At 41.6% G+C, this 20,093-nt stretch overlaps 1 protein-coding gene across 1 annotated transcript in view; it reads right to left on the reverse strand.

Moving 5' to 3' along the window:
- The window catches only part of PKHD1 (PKHD1, fibrocystin/polyductin), a 269,755-nt gene that overhangs the window by 97,636 nt on the left and 152,026 nt on the right, over positions 1-20,093 (reverse strand). The window contains exons 47-50 of the mRNA XM_026063949.1: positions 17,114-17,291; positions 16,396-16,591; positions 8,275-8,340; positions 6,483-6,602 (exon numbers count right to left, since the gene is read on the reverse strand). Of these exons, the coding sequence (XP_025919734.1) occupies positions 6,483-6,602; positions 8,275-8,340; positions 16,396-16,591; positions 17,114-17,291 (560 nt within the window). The remainder of the gene's footprint in view (positions 1-6,482; positions 6,603-8,274; positions 8,341-16,395; positions 16,592-17,113; positions 17,292-20,093) is intronic.

The following is a 20,093-nucleotide window of genomic DNA, read 5'->3' on the forward strand; positions in this document are numbered from 1 at the left end:
GACAAATTAGCCTGCACATGGGCTCAAGGCCTGATGTTGTTCCCATCAGGTGAGATAGCTGCAGCTGTCAAAGCAAGCAACAATAGTCATAATTTAGGGCAAGAAATGAAGAAATCTTTATTTATTTAACTAGAACTAAGGATAACAAATGCAATCATCTAGGGTGATGTACCAAGGGGGCACGGTCCTTGGGCAACATGATTCCCGGGGTGAGTCCATGCAATCAGGGCCTAATTTTTGCACTTTTGTCATTACAACAGACAGAGTTTAAGATATATCATGAGGTCTTTGGAGTCCTAAATCATGCACATCTGTGAGTCCTCAGGGACTCACAGTGCAAAGGCTGTGACGGTCCTTGCTGGTCCTGTTATGATGTGTCATAACATAATAAAAGACTGCACAAAGTACACTCAGGAATGGACTGAATAAAAGGTGAGCAGATGGACTTAATATTAGCATTTCCTAGCTTTCGACTCTTTGGTTTTGCAGCCCTAAAATTTCACAGCTGTTTGGGGAGAGCATACTCAGGGGTCCCAGGTCTGCTTACTGGTTTGTTTCTTCTGCACATATGGTCCTACTCTGTCCGTGCCATTTACTCCTCCTTTCCAGGTATTCTCCCACATCTTGCTTTTCCATTTTTGTCGTCTTCTTGCCCTCTGGACATCAGCACAGGACACGCTGAGAGCCCAGGAGATGCCATACCTCTGTTCTCAAGGACTATACCAAGCATCACAAGAACCCATGGTCACTCAGAAGACCCCAATGGGAAAGAAACTCCCTGAATCTTTGGGCTGAAGCATCCTTCAGGCATGCAAGTTTTTCACAGCGTTCAGATATAATAAGTCTCTACAGAGCATGTGCAATCTGCATTTTTTTTTTTAAATCTCATAATATGAGTACTTGATACATTTTCACAGGCATGAAGAAACTCCTGTGTATAATCTCTTTAGAGGACAGGCATAGTCCTATGCCCTGCAGAACTGAGAAGGAAAAGCACAGTATGTGAGGATAGGAAACAGAAAGAAGAGAATAAGGGGGAAGACGTTGAAATGATATCTCTCAGGCAGAAGGGGAATCTAGTTTGTGAAATCACAGCTCAAGAATGTGGCAAAAAGCTGCAGTTGACAAAGGCCATAAGTATATTCATCAAACACAGACTGAAACATTTTTACAAGGAAAAAAAAGAAGTGCTCCTAGGCATACCGTTTATATGTCAAGTTTCAGTCTAGAACAGATATTTTTGCTGAGTTGCACATCTTTCTAAAAAAGACTTTAAAAAGGAAATGCTGACTGCTCTGTAGCTGTAGCATCATGTATGTGAGCCCTGAAACACAGCAAGAGAGAGAAATTCTCCCTTCCAGAGATATCTGTGCAAACCTGTGATTTCATCTGTGTAAACGAACACTTTGGTGTGTGTTCCTTGGTGTGTGAAGTCCTGGGAGAGCAAAATGTTGCTCTGCATAAATAACAGAAGGCTCATTGGCAGGGAAAAAAAAAAAAAAAAAGGTCCTTCCACGCTTGAGAAGAAAGACAAACAGATTCAAAGGAGACTCTTCAGGATTAATAAGGTTCTTACAGAATACTCTCAGTTATGTAATAGAGGGAGATGGCTACTAAGGGGTTAAAATCATAGACTTGAGGTCACTAGGCTCAAGCAATTTACCTTCAGAGAAAGACAAAACTGAGTTTTTTTCCCCCATGAAGACATTCACATAACAATAAACAAGCACTTTCAGAAAAGGATAATTCAAGCTTGAAAACAGGACTACATTTCATTAGACATATACTTTCTCCAGACAAAAGCTCACAGGTATGCCACAGTCTTAATGTTCAGACGTACAACGCTGAGAACTCACTAATGACTCCAGCAATGACACAAAATGCCTTTGATCAACCGCATTGCTATATAAAACACCATAGCATGCCATTGAATGGAAATCAGGCACAACAGAAGAGCTATTATATGAGATACAGTACTCCAGCATTCATCTCTTCAAACAGAAAAAGTTCAAAGAAAATCAAAATCAGAAAATGAATAACAGAGTGAATTCCACCACTAAAAAAAAAAAAGAGAAAAGAAATTGCCAGAGGCTACATGATATCATATCAATACCCTTCAAAACAACATTCCATTGCCTGGAATTATAACACGTTCTCCTTCCACCCAGAGCGCGCTGTGTCAGGAGTGTGTCATACTGAAAACCATAAACCAAAGCCCTGAAAATCCAAGGGCTTGAGATGCTAATGCCACTGCTGGCTGCCAGAATGGCATGACTAAACTCATCCAGCTTGTTTTTCGAGGTGGTGCAATTGCCGAAAACTCAAGCATGTAAGAGGTCCTTGTGTGATGACTGCAGCTCTGGAGGATGAACCTCCAGAGGTAGAAGCACAAGTTGTTCCAGCTTGAGCTAAAGCTTTCCAGCTGGGACTGGGACAGACTTATATCCGCTAGGGAATCAGACACTGAGGGGACTTGTAATGCACAAACACTAAAAGTTACCTTAACATGACAGACCCACCTCCGTTGCATACCCACTCTAGTGAGAGGAGCTAAGAGATTGTTATTGCTGATATCAGAAAGACAGTCAAAGAATATGGCTAAGAGACACGCATGCTCCACCGGACCTAGCAGGAAATGTATTTTCATGTGTCACTTGCCTTTTTCCTTCTCAGCCGCTAAATATTTTGCTGCTGTTCAGCCATTCAATAAGGCTCCTCTCTAGAGCAGAGGCAGTTTTATTTCACACTTTGGAGCATCCTACACTAAGTAGCTGAACACTAGGATTCAGGACCGGGAAACTGCAGTGTCTAATCCTGCTCAGGCATTGACTTGCATGCTAGTATTGGGTAATCTTTATTATCTTGGCCCCTCAATTCCTCACAGGCAGAAAACATTCCTGTCCAAGGAACAACAGAAATCATGCCAAATTGTTCAATTCCTACCCTGTTGCCTCCCAACCAGCAGACACCAGTATGCTAAAGAGAATCCYATATACCATACCCTGCAGCACAATGCAAAGACTCCTCAGTTAAGCTGACCGAACCAGAATTGCTCTACATTCTGGTGACATTTGTTCTGACCCAAAGGCTGTGCGGTCATGCTAGCACGGTGCCAGGGCTGAGCTAATGAGCTTTCCATCTCAGGAAAGCTAATTAGTATATCAGCACACCGATGAAGCTATGCTGCTTCCAGTTCTAGAACGAGCTTGATTGGGCTGGGCTGTAGGCATCTCTCTGCAATGCTTCAGGCACAGCTTGTGTGAAGGGCCTTGCATTATCTGACAAAGACTATGGTCAATACCTCGCATGGCAGCTAAAATGAGATGCTCTGCCGAGAGGATAACACTTAGCTCTGCAAGAAACATAGTGGGGTTTGATTCACAGGTGAATTTGCAATGCAGTAAAGGATCATCACAACCTCAGTATTCAGTTTCCATTTTCTAATCTAATCTAAATAACACTTTTTTTTTTCTTTTACTTTATGCTTCACTGTAGGTTGTGCTTTACCTCCTATGATCATCTGAGCACATGCTATGAAATCAAATCATGGTCAGTACAGAGGCCTTAGCTACCAGTCTTCATATCTGCCTTTGACTCTTACTTACAGCTTTGGAAGACTGAAATGTTTTGGTCTTTTAAGAACCATGGGCTCTAGGTAGGGGTATTTGGTAAACTGGGTATAATGTGATGCGCAAGGATTTGAAACAGATTATCTGGCATTGCCTTCTGGCAATGTTCTCTGGGAGCTATGAAGAATGAAGTACACATAATCCAACCGAGAGGATCAGAGAGAGAGCAAACCACATGGGAAATGGCTCGTTGCTTAATGCCTGCATAAGGGGGCAGATGTAATGGAGGTGAGAGTGGAGCAGGAGCCAGTAAGCACAGATACGGATCTTCACAGCATGATTTAGAGGATATACATTGACTGCAAGCTGGGCTGTTCTCTCAGGTGCTCCTGAGCATGGTCTGGAGGAATGAGATTCACGTCTCAACTTAAAAAAAAAAATGAAATGAGCTGTCTAATGAGAACTAGGTGTTTGAGCTGCAAACACAATTGACTCTTTTAGGCATTTAGTGTCATCTAAAATGTCCTTGGCTATTTCAGACCTCCTCACAGCACTGGCAAATATGACATAGGAGAGACCTGTGCCCATCTAGGATGGCACCTGGATGACAGGCAGGATGGTCCTAGGGTGTCTCAAAAGACACCAGATATTTTTCTATAAGCACCTGACTTGACACCTGGAGCTCTGCTTTATACCATCAATGAATCCTAAAAGGCAACTCAGTTCACACTAAAGTAGATACCCACATTTGGTCAGCTCAGTAACTCTTTAGGCTTTACTAACTGTGTTGACCAGTAACAGATTCAGCTGCCTAAACGTAGGCTCATACTGTCATCTTGGACATGGCAATCACGTGGGGCTGGAAGATAGGATACAGGACCTACAGGTGTTTGGCAAATCTCTGGAAAGACCTCTGGCTTTTCTGGGCTCTGATCTTACAAACACTTAATGACATTTATTCATTAATGGTAGTGAGATAACAGAATTGAAAAAACTAGATTTTGCTTGTTTGACAGGAAATAGGAAACTAATCAGAAAAGTGGAAATTATCTATTTTTCAATTCAATGTAAGTTCTCCTCAAAAGCAAGGACAAACATTACTTCAAGATGATCTGAAATGAACCCATTTTTTAACATTTGTCAGAAGACTGAAGATTAAACTAAATATTCATTGAAGGCTGAACAATATTTCTTTATTTAACTTGACATTACATATTATATCCTAAGAAGGTTTGGTTTGGTTGTCTTTTTAATTTTAAAAATTAAATTGTAAGTGTACTTCCAAATGAAATAATATTTCAAATTGAAAACATTAAAATCATCCCTCTTCAAAAAAAAAATTTACAGTTCAGGCAAATCTAAAAGAAAATAGAGGGATGGGGGTGTCTTAGCTAAAAATCTTTCACCCAACTTGAATACAAATTAACTCTGCAACAGAGGCTGGGGGAGAGCTGGGAGACAGGGTGATAGCAACAGAATTCTATAATAATAATAATTCTTTCAGAATTTAAATTCCTTTTTGCTACATGCAGAGGGTTTTTGCTGCTTATTTTTGTTTATATTTGATGCCTAGGACACATTCTGGAATCATAATAAGGAAAATAAAATAAAACCCAACTCAACAGTAATAATGTCAATATGCCTCATATCTGGAAAAGCTCCAGAAAGAACTTCCAAATCCCCAAGATATGGCATAAAGCAAAACCTAGCTGGTTGGAGAAGTTCCAAATAAACATATAGACCTTGCAACACAGAGAAAATCGACAAACTTGCACACTGTCTGAACAAGAGAGGAGAGAAATCCCAGACTGAGTCCACTTCACTCAGGCCCTTTCTCTTCCCTCCCTGTTCTCCCCATGCTCTCAGTCTGATGGGCTTTAGTATGTAGGTGACATATTATTTTTGATGACACAGCACAGAGAAGTCTTAACTACGTCTGGGGCTCAACTCCCAAATGCCAGCAGACAGCAACGGAAATTTCCTTCCACACAAAGACTTCATAAGCCAAAAATAGGTTGAAGAGTGAGAGGCAAGGAGCAGTGTTATCCCCATTTCCAGAAGTGGAACTGAGGCAGACAGATAGATTTGCATGGTTTCACACAAAAGTTTTGAGGACGAGCCAGCAACAGGTACCAGAGTATGTCAGACACATAGTACACAGTATTCACAGGGTTATTGGATAATTCAGGTTGGAAAGGACTTCAGGAGGTCATCTAGTCCAACATCAGGGGCTTATCTAGTTCAAACTCCTGCTCAGAGCAGGGTCAGCTATGAGGTGCAATGGTTATCGCAAATTTTCTCCTCCAGAGTTCACTGCAGGTTGCCTAATATCTTAGCTAGAATTCAAATTGCTTTCACGCAGTAAAGCTGTAAACTAAGCTGTGATTTAAATGTAACTCGGGTCTGAGGTTGAAATACAGACGTAGGCTAAAACATCTAGGAGGTATCCACTGCAAATGGATTGAGACACTATCATTGAAAATCTGGGAAATGCAATGGGAAAATAAAAAGGAAATTGGTACAATTGTGGAAACGTGAAGTATGCACAAAAASCCAGAGAGGTCGGTCAAGAAATGATCTCTTTGTGTGCTGTGATTCTGAGTCTAGCAGATTCTCCGCTCCAGAAATAAAGTCCTTGCTCATAATCAAGCTTGAATATCAGTGTGGGTAAGTAAGTGTGCGTGTGTGTGCRTGTGTGTGTTTAAATGGAAAAGTGTGAGTATTCTTTTCCAAAAATCACACTTCTGTGCTGTAGCTTAGGGTAAAGGTGACTAGGAACAAATGTATTGGCCTGCACATACTAGAATAGACACTAATGCCAATGAGCACACAATTGCAACACAGCTACCTATCTTAAAGTAGACAGGTCCCAGCACCACTAAAGAAACTGAAGACCATTCCTTCCTTACTTACTAGGTAAGATGATGACATCTTCCCCAGGACCAGGGATGCTGTTGTTGGATCCACCCCAGCCTTTTGCCACATCATTCCATGTCTCGGGGTGAGACCATTTCAAGACAGCATCAGAAGGAACTACAAAACAGCATATACGAAGAGAGAATTACCATTTTTACTAGCTGAAAGAATTACCATTTCTTTGATAGTCAAGCATCTGTGGCATTAACACCCTCCTTTTGTCATGATGAAGCAACACTAACTGCTCTTTAGGATATTCCATGCTTTAAGGAAACTGCCYTATGGAAAAAAAGTCAGCTCTCCACAGACCATCTTTTCAGCATTAAAGGTCAGGGAGATAACTGAAAAAACAGATTTAAACTCTTTGGGACTCACCAAAAACAAAGCAAAACTTGAGGTATGTCATATACTTACCTTATATTCTACCTTGTGAATATGCTTCACAAACACCCGCTTCATTTATTTTTATTTATACCATCCAAAGCTCTGAGCACTTTGAGCACAAAGTTAAAATGCACAAATGAAAATGAAAATTAGTCACCCATGCTTGCTGGCAAAACCAGACAATCAAAATAATAACTAACTCCACCAAAAAAAGTGCCAGCTCTTCTCACACATTTTTTTCTCCCCCAACACTCTAGGAAACAGATTGAACTCTCAGGGTGAGCTAAAATATGAAAGACTTTCAAAACTGAGTAATCGGTTCTTACAAGGTTGAAAGCCCACAAAAAAGCAGAATTCTTCCCATTTCATGGGGTAATGAAGACCTGGCTTGGGACACATGGCAACTCCTGCTGATTCTGTAAAGATTTATTTTTCAGCTCAATCCAAAATGAAACTTCCTGGCCCTAGTATCCCGAAATACTGGGAGAAATCAAGTTCACAAAATTTAGGTCCTTAATGTGCACTTCAATTTTAGACATCTAATGAGCCAGTCTTCATAAATTAATTGCCCAAATTGGCTTAGTCTGCAGTCAACACAGGAAAATCCTATACATGAAGTTTAGTAATCCCTAAACCAACGCAGTCAGGGCCTCCCTCTGGAGGCCTCCACAAGCACCTACCTCTGTCCTTTAAAGGACTATAAGGGAAACTCTGGCATTTTTACTTGAGGAGGGCTTCATTATATGTTGAAAGCACAGGGAAAAGCTCATACGTAAGTGAGATGGACTAGAACTTACTCAATAATACTGTGCAGTAGAAAAACATCACGAGCTTTCTGCCACCAGTTTAGGGAAACACAGAGAAATTAAATCCAGGCAGAGCTCTTCAAGGCAAGGTCTGCCTTTCCATTACTTGTCTATTCAAGAGGAAATACTCCGTAAAARGATCTCTAAGGCTGACTGCCATGCCAATGATTACTGTTGTTAATATGCAGCAAGATAGCTATGCACCTGAAACCAAATTTTGGACATCTCCCCTCTCTCTGGTTTATTATGCCGTCTGACTCAATGTATAACTGAGCAATAATGTCAGACTATTACACTAAGATCACTCGGAAGCACTAAAATACATTGTAGTCTTACATTCTCCATGACCTTTCTGATCTGCTATGATATTTCTTAACAAAAGTTTATAGTCTTTTATAATGTGGATTCACACATTTATCATGAGCAAGAGTAGATATGGCTCAATGAAATGCTTAAATGAATCCCAAGATCCCCTGTTGGGTTGATAGATGTACAAAATATTGAAGTGAAATATAACAACTTATTTCTGGAAAAGTAGTAAAAAGGAAATGGTGTGACTCTTAGACCAAACCTTTCAGCCTGTACGTACTGTCACATACCTGATGTAGGTAAAGCAACTCTCTCTTTCTCTTTCAGTGTGACCTGAATTAAGTCAGCTCCTGTGACTGAACACAGAGAATTGCAGGTAGTTACAGAAAAGCCTTACAAATTAACAAAAAATGATAGTAAATCAGTTGCTACATGTGATTTTATGACATTATACATTTCTAACAACAGGTTTTTTAAGAACTACAAAGTTTTTCTAAGTATTTTTTTTCTTTTTGTATTTTGAGAAAGGATTAAACAAATACATTTTAATTTATAGATACTGGGGAATCTCTTGACAGCTTAGAAACAGTTAAAATAAAACATTCAACAATCAGAAATTCCAGGTTGGAACATGAATCTTATTTATCCCACTATAAACCCACAGCAGCTTCACTAGCATAAGTGTTGTCACACCAGTGAATGCGTAATGTATTAACTGGCTCAAATAATGAATTACGGTTGTTTTTTTTGTTTTGTTTTGTTTTGTTTTTTTGTAGTTTGGTTTTGAATATTTTTTTCAAAACTAGTATCTAACAGAGATGCTTTAATTAGTCAGACTTAGACGGGAGACAGGGACCCTGTGTTCTGCACTGTGAAAGGAGGTCAGAAGCAATTATCACAGTTGTAACCTTTCCGCCAGTATATTGTCAGCAGGAGAAGGGCTAGGATAATGCAAATCAAACCAAGAGCAGCAGAAGAAAACTCTTCATCAGGCCCAGCTAAAAAGCTACCTTTTCTTCACCTCCAGCAGCATATAAAGTCACTTCCCTTCAGTCACCAGACTGGAACAATCAGAGGTTAAAATAGAAACACTTTGACAAACAAATAAATCTCCTGTCCACTGCCCAACCTACTAGGGTGACTCAAAAATGTCATTGGAAGATTTCGGGGGTAGAAGAGTTGTATAAATAAAGCTATTGTCAGAACTTCCCTCAGTTCCAGAACACACCAGGAACTTTCCTTCATGTGTATCAATCCACCGAGGGGATTTCATGCCATATTGTAATTTACTTATTTTACCTTTAAACAAGTCTCTGTACTTTTAAATTGTGAGAACCCTCTTTCCCTACCTCCCTCCTTTTCTCCCAGTGCAACTGAGCAAATTTAAAATAACTGAGGTTCATTAATTTTAAGTGTTCAATAAATTAGTATGAATAATCAAAAAACTTGATTCTTTCTGATAATTACTATTTGATGTCAGTTGAAAGCACTCGATTGAGTTAGCAGCATATGCTCCTATGCCAAATGAGGCTTCCATAATTAAATAGAAACTGATTCCATGAGGTTTTTCTCGTGTCTGATTAATTAGTAATCAGGTGCCTCAGCCCTGTTCTTCAGTGACACCTTCTCTCCCAACGGTAGCTACAGTCCGATACATATTCACTTAAGCCAGTCTGCCCCAAATATTCATATAGAGCTGGAATTGAACAACATCATATTGCTGGGTGGCCACAGTGAGAACCTTTGAGGAGAAAGGGTGACACAAGGCAGCTAATTTAAAATTTTTGGCACAGAGTTCATGTGGCTTTAAGACAATACTCTTATATGGGTACTTATCTCCCCTAACACTAACCCTTGCAGATGGCATTTGTCTCACCTAACATTAAATGGCTGCAAGCCGGTCAGCCTGGACTCCAGTAATGTCACTGGAGGCATCTCAAGAGAACTGTTCACCTATCTTATGATAAACATCAAGGATGAGATGTGTTGTCAGTGAGGTTCCTTTCTCTCTCCCTTGACTATAAATGGGAGCTAGGGTAGGTGTAGACAACTAACTTTTAGATGCCTGCATCAGATGAAGTTAATCACCCTAGCAAAGATACTCCTCTAGGCTACCTTGGCAATCAAGGGAGAGAAACTGGCACCTTCAGATCTGTGCTCTCTGATCCCAAGAAACAACAACTGACTGCCTTGGAGGGCTAGTTTTGATCTTTTTTTCTATTTATGGTGGCCTTCCTTCTGTTCTTACTCATAACAGGGCAAATCAGGAGTCAAAGGTGGTACATCAAGTAGTGTTAGGGGAAGGGAGAGAACCAAGCCCTGACATTATCTGTTTTTTTGATAAATACATTTTGTCATTTTTTGCTTGATTTTGCAGGAACTGTAGTGTAAGTCTCTAATTAAGGACTTTTGTTTTGTTCAAGGAAAAGCTTTCTTCCTATCTGACACAAAATTTGAGTGATATACAACATAAGGGGGTTCATAAAGGGGTTCAGTCTACACAGTAAAGAAAGGAACTGCTGTGATGTAACCCGGTACAGCCATGTTCTGAGTCAAGGCAAGGACAAAAGTTTCTCGTATTTTAAGTGTCATCCAACCACACGGGATGACGATTCAAACCATTATAAGCCAGCTATACCCTCCACATGAGTAAAAGAAGTGGGGCTGAATTCCCCACAGCCCGCAACTTGCACAGTTATTTATGTCAATTGTATGTAAACTGCAATGGTTTTGAATCAACAGTATTTTATTGCCATTCTCCACAAGCACTCCAAAAATCTGATCAAAGCAGGAGAGACACAAGCCTTGAGAATAATCAAGACTACAGTGACATAGTTCTTTTGGTTGTTTTGTTTAGCTACTGAGCGTGTTATCATTGTTTTTGTACAAGACCGGAAAAGATATAGGCAATACAGATGAAGGACATCATTAGTAAACATTGAATTAAGGTGACTCTTTACAAAATGTAGTTATAAGGCTCCAGGGTTTAGCTGTATAAAACCTTTATAAGGTTCATCAATTTTCTGTCTTATTACAGCTCTTCCTGGATGCTTGGGCTGTGAATCATAAATATAGGCCTGCTTGACCATATTCCTGGTGACTTTCTTCTGGTTTAAGGCTTCTTGAGTGAACACAAAGGAGGAGCAACCTAGTCTTTTATCAGCTTTGCAGTGACAGGGAATTTTGCCTCTGGATATTAGGAAAGGCTGAAACTAGGATAAATGGTTCCAATAGCCCAACTTACAAATAACAAGCAACTATGTGCTATTTAACATCAGTTGGGCTAACGTATATCACAAGAAAATCAAAACTTTTAGACACCACAATCAACAACGCAGCAAGACACACGTCTGCAAACTGGAGAACCTGGACTAGGATATTTTGCCACCCTCTGCCAGGGACTCTTACAGGACGTATCCAGGAATACAGATTGTGGGAATGTTGCAGTGAGGAGTAGAGATATAGAAACAGAAGACTGGGACTAATGGAGACTGATTCCTGCTTACAGCAGATTAATATTGGGAATGACAGAGGTGAAGGCATGAAATTCCTCCTGCAGACATTGCATAGACCAAAGACCATCCCTGAGAGGATTACTGAGGCATTTCATTATCTTATTTCTGTAATTTCTTCATTCTCTGGTCTCTCTGCTGACATGCCAGAAGGACAGTGCTCGTCTTCCAGGGGAAAGTAGATTTTTCTCTTTGTGTCAGTTATTGAGGGCACCTATTTCCTAAGAACCAAAGTGAACACATGCATTTCATCACAGAGAAACCGCTGAGCAGCCCACATCTGGTCCATGGACCTCCTGAAACAGCTGATATAGTGTGAATTTTAACTAGCTGGAAGAAAAGACTCATGCCTGTACAACCAGTCCCCTCACAGAGTTTAACTCCATTCTTCAGGTCTTTCACCTAGGATTGCCCTTTATCCCTGAGCAATAAGGATGAAGAAAATATCCTGTTTATTTATTTTCTATATTTCAATATTAGAAACAAACATTCTTAAGGGCCTGCTTTTCTCTTGTACAAAGCAATTACAGAAACCCACCAAATAAAATGGAAGTGAGATCATTCATTTGGAATTTATAAAGACAATAAGTGTAATCAAATTATTTTTTGAAGAACTATGGAAACTGCAGACCTGCTTCTGACACAGCCTCGGGCCTTCTTAACAACTCACACATGAGTAGCCTGAGCAGAGTCAGTAGGATGACCTGTCTTCTTAAAAGTTATATCTACTAAAAAACGTATTTGGGGTAAATGAAAAGTTTGATAATCCTTTCAGTGATGTTTTCAATAATGTTATGACAAGCGCTTCAACTTTAGAAAAAGGCCAAGAGAAATCTGGAGACGGAGCAAACCAACACCCTGTTTCGTTCCAGAAGAAAATGGTTTAAAGATTTCAAAAGTGAACAGAAAAGAAAATTTCTCTGTTTTCTAGCCAGTTCCAGCGTTGCCCAGAGACCTTAACCAGGGAGCAGTACCATGCTGTGGCACCATATGCTCATATTTGTAACAGACTTAAAAAGCTCATAATGTTATTATTGTAATTCACACAAGATACTGCTCCTAAAAATATCTCTGTTGTCCCAGTGTGATATTTCCTTTCTCCTCCTTGTTATAGTAAGATTTTTTGACTCGCCACGGTCATGTCTCATTAAGACCACTCTCCTGATACACGGTTGAGCCATAACGAAACACACAGAGCCACACACTGATTTCAGGGCCCATCAGCGACCTTTAAGGACCACTTCTCTTAAGACATGGGGTACCCCCAGATAAAATCAGGATGGTGCTACAAAGACGGAATAATGTAAGAGAAAAGTCGCAGATAAAGAAATTACTTGAGTTCCCAGGTTCCCTTGGCACAGGGTGCTCCAAGCTTCCTCATCTCCCTTTCACCCAGCATCCACAGTGAAGGGGTGTTATCTGTCCTTGATGCCAATTATTCCGAATGGTTTGAAAAGATTATTTTCAAAGGGATCCAGTTAACAGGATTGATGCACGCCTCTGTTGAGAGGATCATTGCGTAGGTACCCCACATAGCTGAAACACTGGATCCCAGATTTCCCTTACTGTCCATTACAATTATTTCTCCACGTTCAGAGTCCTTCGCATTGTCCCATGGCAAGGTCTAATTTACAAAAGTGCAAGCACACAAAGGATTAGGGCAACTTAACTCCTTTAATCCCCTCCAGACTGTATGTTTTCTTGCCTTTTGTATCATCAGGCACACATTTCTTCTCCCCCAAAGACGAACACATGCACGACGCTGGATGATTTCCCCGCCTGACCAAACGAGAGGGGCACACTGAACTCCTGAGACGGACACAAACTGCAGGCCAAGGTGGCTTCATTCAGCTGCCCGCTTCGTTTGAATAACAATATCTTCTCCGTTGCCRTGTCCTCCCTCCCCTTCTTCCCCCTCTTCCCCCCATGCGGTCCTGAGCAAAAGGCTGTGTGAATTTAGGAGCCTGCTCGTGAATGAGCCGGCATCTGATACGTATTTACCGACGTTAATTTTGGATTTAATGCACCCCTGCCACTTCCCAACAGTTTGCCCTAAAAGGCTTCTTAACCGGCACAAAGGGAGCGGGGTCAAAAGTAAGTTGACCCCTGGCAGAATGTACAATTATTGGAAAGCGGCGGTACACAAGCAGCTGTTGAAACCCCACTGGCACGGCCAAAGCGCTTCCCAAAAGTCAGGGGGATGAATAATACGCGCAAGCTCTCCCCTCCGCTCCACGAGGGCCCGCTCCTCTCCGCGGGAAGAGTTACGGCCCTCCCCAGCAGCTGCAATAATTGTGTCCCCATTGTCCCGCCGCCCTCCCCGGGCCACCCCCTACAAGTGTCCATTGTCAGCGCGGAGTCGGGTGATTATACGCTCCGGCCGACGCCGTTTGGGCCCAGCTGCCTAACCGCTGACACACGAGCACCGGGAGAGGGGACTCGCGTCTGCGAGACGGGACTCCAGCATACCAGACCTTTTACATAAGTCAACCGGGAACAAATGATGCTTTATCAGCCCCCTGCTTCCTTTGAAGTGGCGGCCGCTTATAGGCCCTTACAGCTTCTCCTCCGYGGCCCGAGCAAACATCCTCCTTTTGATATGCTACATGCTCATTATCTCTGCCCCATTTAATGATTTTTGATTGAAGGGTGGCAGCGCAGTTGCCAAGAGGGTAGTTAAAGAGGCTCCACGCAGGCAGGCCTACAAGAAAGGCTTTCCTTGTGCCGCAGCCTAAATTTGGAATTTCTTAACAGTGTGTTCTTGTTCTTAGCAGCAGATAAGGGCTGAGCGTGAAATTCTTAATTAAGCAGTAAATAGAGAGTGGGGTGTCAGCAGATGCAGCCTGTAGCCATGGAGACCAAGTCACATGGACGGGAGAGCGGAGACGAAACGCCAGCCCCGGGCTTGGGCATGACTGACAGCTGAAGAATCCGACAAAGCTTGTAAACGGGATTAATTAGTTGACTAATTATTTCATATAGTTAAATGTAACTAAAAAATAAAAACAGCTTGCGGAGTTAGGCAGCAGAGCGTTCTGGAGGCGAGACCTTAAAGCGTCGTCCTCCCTGGACGGGCACGCAGATTCATAGGTTTTTAAGGGCAGAAGGGACTATTGTGACAGCTTTCGCTGGCCTCCTACAGAGCGTGAACCTCACCCCACGGCTCCTCATAGAGCTCCTCATAGAGCTCAAGCATATTTCTCTAAATAGATGCTCAAACTTCATCTAAGGACCCTGAGCGATGGAAAGTCCACCACATGCCATGATAGTTTGCCCTGATGGCTAATTATCCTCACCCTGCACAGCAGAGATTAGGATAGAGATAAAATCGTGTATCATGGCTAGGAATCCATTCACTATATTTCAGACTTTTGCCCTACTAACAGTAGGCAGTGATATTAACTGTAACAGTAGGTAGTAGATATTAGGTACCCAAGCACTGAATTATTGATCTGGCTGCTATAAAAGTCTTTGCTGAAAATGTTCACAGCATGAATTATACATGTTAGGTGTTTTCATAAATTTCCCCTCATGTACTCCATGTGATTGTTTCTCTCTGTATTAAAATGAGAAACAACAACCAGCTCTTCATATAATAAAATCAAAATGAAAAGAAGGCAAAAGAAGGGCAAGAATGTATCAGTGATTCTGTAAGAGCAATACATGCTGACCAGATCACTTTGCCCCAATCTTCCAAAGACCATCATCTCCTCTGCTTTCAATAGCAGTAACAGGTGAAGAAATAGGGTCATATTCTGAGCTTTCCCATGCTTCCCCATGTGTGAAAATGCAATTCAGTATATCCAAACTGAGCAATAATTAGCATCCATGTTTGAAAGAACGATCCCACACTGTTAGAAAACTGAAATAACATATATATTTTGTTTTTCAGTAGATACCTAACATGATCTTGGGCCAGACTTAGATTCAGCAGCTATGTCTGTATTAGTGGACTAAACAGTGCCAGGACATGGGTCTAAGTGTTGGCTCCCAATCATCTGTGTGGTTACACTGTTGGTCTAGTTCTTGGCATAGCTTTGGCCTGGACCAATGCACTCTCCCAGATGGTGACTATTATAGATCAGGAGATTTCACAGGACAGGGATCATTCCTAATTTGAAGCTGGAGTGCATCCAGCCCATTTTGAGAGATATAAGCTGTATGGACACAGGTTGTGCAATGACAGCTGGCCCTGGGACCAGAGGTGGATGTAGCCAGTGTGGCTCAGACTGGGATTAAGGAACGCCATTCCCTGTCTCTCCTCATATGCGCACTGAATGATTTTCATTGCTCTAAAACTTAGCTTCATGGGTTGCTTGTCCTCACTCCAGCCATCTCTTCCTCCCCACTAGCCTGCTATTGCTCCAGTTCCTCATGCCTAAACAGATCCTACACAAAAGCACTGTGCTCCACAATCTAGTGTACAAAGCCAGCATACTCAAAGACCTATGAAAACTTTGAGTTTATCACAGGAGGAATCCTTGTTCAGTAATCCTATGGCCTTCAATAGGTTCAGCCTATACAAGTTTCATATGGTTTATTGATGATACATGTGATGGGGGACTGGCTGACACCAGAGATCATTAATGGAATTTAATGTCTTTCCCTCTCCAAAACACCAATTCAAATTCAGCCAATGCCACATCATCCACGATTTATGATACATTGCTCTTGTTGATAGATTAGGCACCAGATAGATCAGATAGAGATGGACCAGATGTGAATGCATTTACCTATTTGAGTGGTCTTACTGAAAGAGCACTCACTTATTGAAACACCTTTGAAAGATGGACTTGTGTTTAAGGCTTTACAAAGTTTGAGGGCTTTGGTGAAAAAGACATCAGCTCTGTCACGGTTCTCGAATAAAAAGGTACATTACATCCCTTGTATTGCACTTACCCAAATAGGTTAACTTCCTCAATCTGCTATCGAGATACCAGTCACAGCTCTGATGATGATGGTAGGAAGGGAGCGATTGGAGTGGCTGTCCAGTCCTTGTCCCACAGGATACCATGACCTCAGCATAGGCAGGAAGATCCTTGTGTTCCACCAGTAGGTAATTCCCCGTCATGAAGTTGCTAAATGCCGCCGAATACTGGAGCAGAGGGAAGCAAAATAAACATGCACGTGTCTGTGACTAGAGCTCCACACTGCAGTGGAGTGCAGTATAACAGCAGGGATAAAAAGATGGTGGTGCTCCTCACTTTTAACATATTCTTCTGTAAAATGGTTGTTGGAAACAGGGAAAAGAATACAGAAAATTAAGCAGGAGGTGATGGTGAATACAGACAAAGCCATCTCTACTAGCTACCTTAAAATATTTAGAGGAATAATGTCCTCTGAAAACAATGCTTCAGTATGTCTTAAGAGAGCATAAATTTTGTTCTGATCCCTAAGCACCAAAGCGAACTTTCATTTACAATGACCAAAGTCGTCTTCCCACTCCAGGTTACTTCTGAGAGCCTCAGGTACTAGATTGTCACATCTGAGTCCTACCTATAAATATGGAGCAATTTTCTGAGTGCACTTAATACTTTTTTCCTTTCTCTGCCCACCCAGAAAGATGAAAGCATATCTTTCAAATACAATTTACAAATTAAAAAAATGCATGTGTTACCTGGAGCTGTTTGCTGACCAAAGGATTGTCAAATGTCAGAGCGTAAGTCTCTTTATCCAAGAGAAGAACCACCCAGCCATACAGGTTTGATAAAGTATCAGGCACGTAATTGACTGTGGTTGTCTTATTCCTACCGTCAGTCACAGTTAAATTATAAGGCATGTCTGGAGCCTCTTTTCTGGAGGAAAAAAAAAATATAATCACATTTTTCCACTCAAATCCATCATTTTGTAACCTTTACATTTCTATTTTTATTTGAATTACAGTAGTGTATGCTGGCTCTCTCTCAGAATGCGACTTCATTTGTGTAGTTCTTTAAAAATACAGTAAGAAACAATCTCTGCCTGAAAAGCCATAAAAAAAGAGAAAGAGCGAGACAAAGGGTAGAGGAATAAAGGCACAGAGGAGTGAGGTTGTGCCAATATGCAGCAATGGCAGAAGAGGATACAACTCCTGGACTGCCAGAGTATTTCCCTATCCAACAGCCCCACGATCCTCCAGGTCAATTTTTAGGATCTTCATGCTCATGAAAAGGTTTGACAGAGTTTTCTGATTACTCACCGGCATTTGGACTCAAGCTGTCAAAACTGTCATCAAGGCTGAGGGTGCTAAAATCCTGTGTAATTCAAAATGCTATGCTGTGCCCAGCTCAGCGTGCCGTACAGAGCTGGGGCTACTGAAGGCGGATGAAAGTCATCATAAAGTGGGTGAACGTTTAGTAGAGCAGTTTGTCCGACCACCCAAATAAGAACCCAAACCCCTTTTTCACCAGCACTTTCCACTCTCAGTTCTGTCCAACCCAGGCAGAGAAAAAAACTTACTAAACAGATCAACAGTAATAATGATAATATGAATGCATATAAACTCTTTAGATTTAAAGCATCTGGGGGCCTTTCGCTGCTAAGAATAGGAACTAACAACGTGAGGCTGGAATGGGTATAGCTACCCATCCTGACTACGGCAAATCTTTTAAACTGCTTCCTCTCCATAGGCAGACTCCCTCTCTTTCCTGCACCTCTCTTTCCTTTTCAAATTATGCTGAACTGATCTTGATTATTTGGGCTTCCGACCAGAATAATATTTTGCTGGCATGACTGCCAGTTTCCCCAAAGTAGAAGGCATTCCTGTGTAAGGTAATGACTGAAAATACAGAATACTCTGCTTTTAGGAATTGCTTGGTTGGAGGCGGCAGACTACATGAAGGAAAGGATAAAGCTGGAATGCAGGTACCTTTCTGATGTTCAGACTTTAAACATCCATTATCTCTTCAGTGTCTGAGTGATCACAGCCACCTGACTGATTTTTCTTTCACAAGCTGCTTCTTCAAAACAAAGGTTTTGCTTCCAGTCCTCAGCATATTGCATTCCCACAACAATTCTTGAAACTTATGGAAACTATAGTTAAAATTATGTTCTGGTTAGCTACCCTGTGTTACTTCTTCATATCTGGAATTAAACTGAGAATGTCTCTGGGCAATCTCTTCCTACAGATGCCATAGAAAGCCTAGCTGACTTGCAAAGCAATCCAGCCAGCCTTATTTTGTAACCGAATCATGCCAATCCTATGAAATATCAACAAAGAATTACCATTTAGCATCTTCAAGGCTGAAGGCGCTAAAATACTATTTCATTAAAATTTCTATTCTGCACCAAGACCTGTGTGGTATATGAAAGACGTAGGAAGAGCAAAGTCACAGAAGCCTGGATTCATCTCTCTTAATTCTAGGCATTGAARCTAAGGTTATACTCTTTCCCTCTAAAGGCAACAAGGGACATCAGGCTCCTCCAAGAGGATGGGTCAGATGTTAGGTGGTCTGAGATATCCTCTGGAGCTGCCGTTTTTCCGTGATCCAAATGAATTTGGATGTTGAGATTTCCCCATTAGGAATCTCTTTTCAGTACCAAAAATTAGGAAGAATAAATCCTGGCCTAAGAACATCCTCCCTGCTCCCTTACCACACACACACATGCACGGACTGCCCACATTTGTCTGATGCATCTTTTTATGGCACTCTTCTCTGTAGCAGCCATGAGAGATTATTCCTCATTGCATGCATGATCCCGGCTGACTTGCAAAAGGATTGACAAAGGATGATCTACGCCACAGAAGATGCAGGAGGAGCTCTGATAGAAGCATCCAAAATTCTTGCTGAAGACTCCCCATCCCACAAAGGGTCCTCCCCCCATCCTCACTCCTTTTGCTAGCTATGCTTGTAAAAAAAATCGGGGTGGCAGCTGCAGCTTATGTTTTTTCCCCACTTCTTGTATTCTTCACACCACATACAGGGAATAGCTAGGGATACATGTCCCAGGATTGCAGGTCTCATTCTCAGCCGAGGAGAAGCTTTGCTAGCTGGCCCAGGTACCCTGGGGCCATGATTCTGCCTTAAAAATGAATGCAGCAGATTTATACATGAATAAAGTACCGCTGCAGGATTAAGGCAAGTCGGCAATTTCACRTTTAGTCCACTTAGTCACTTTTGGCATTTGAGTTGACACTGAACTTAAAAAAAATCTCTCTTTTTAACATATCTGAAATGATATTTCTAAATACTAGGATATTATCCCCCAGCTAGACATCTCAGCATGTTACCCAGCGCTCCAGCCTGGATATGGCCCACTTCTTACCCAAGAGAGACAACACTGAAACTCATGTCATCTAGAAAGTTGCCTTTTTGTGTCTGCACTTTTTGGCTGTTTCTTCCCCTTACTGCTTAGGAGAGGATATACAATAGCAGTCCCCCTGGGGGAGGGTTGCCTGTACATTTTTATTTCCCTTTTAAAATCAGTTCCTATTCTTTGCTATTCTGGTGGCTGTCACTTCAGCAGAGGATTGCTCGGATTACCCAGAAACATTCAGTGGAGAAACAGCAGAGGGAAACAGGGAAAGTGTGAATCAGCAAAGAATCACTCAACCAGAAGATATTGGCAGACCAATGAAACTGATTGGAAGGAGTTTATAAGGCTTAAACAGCTTTCGT

This window comes from Apteryx rowi, unplaced genomic scaffold (assembly GCF_003343035.1).
Source record: "Apteryx rowi isolate R43461 unplaced genomic scaffold, aptRow1 scaffold_205, whole genome shotgun sequence".
Classification (NCBI taxonomy): Eukaryota; Metazoa; Chordata; class Aves; order Apterygiformes; family Apterygidae; genus Apteryx; species Apteryx rowi.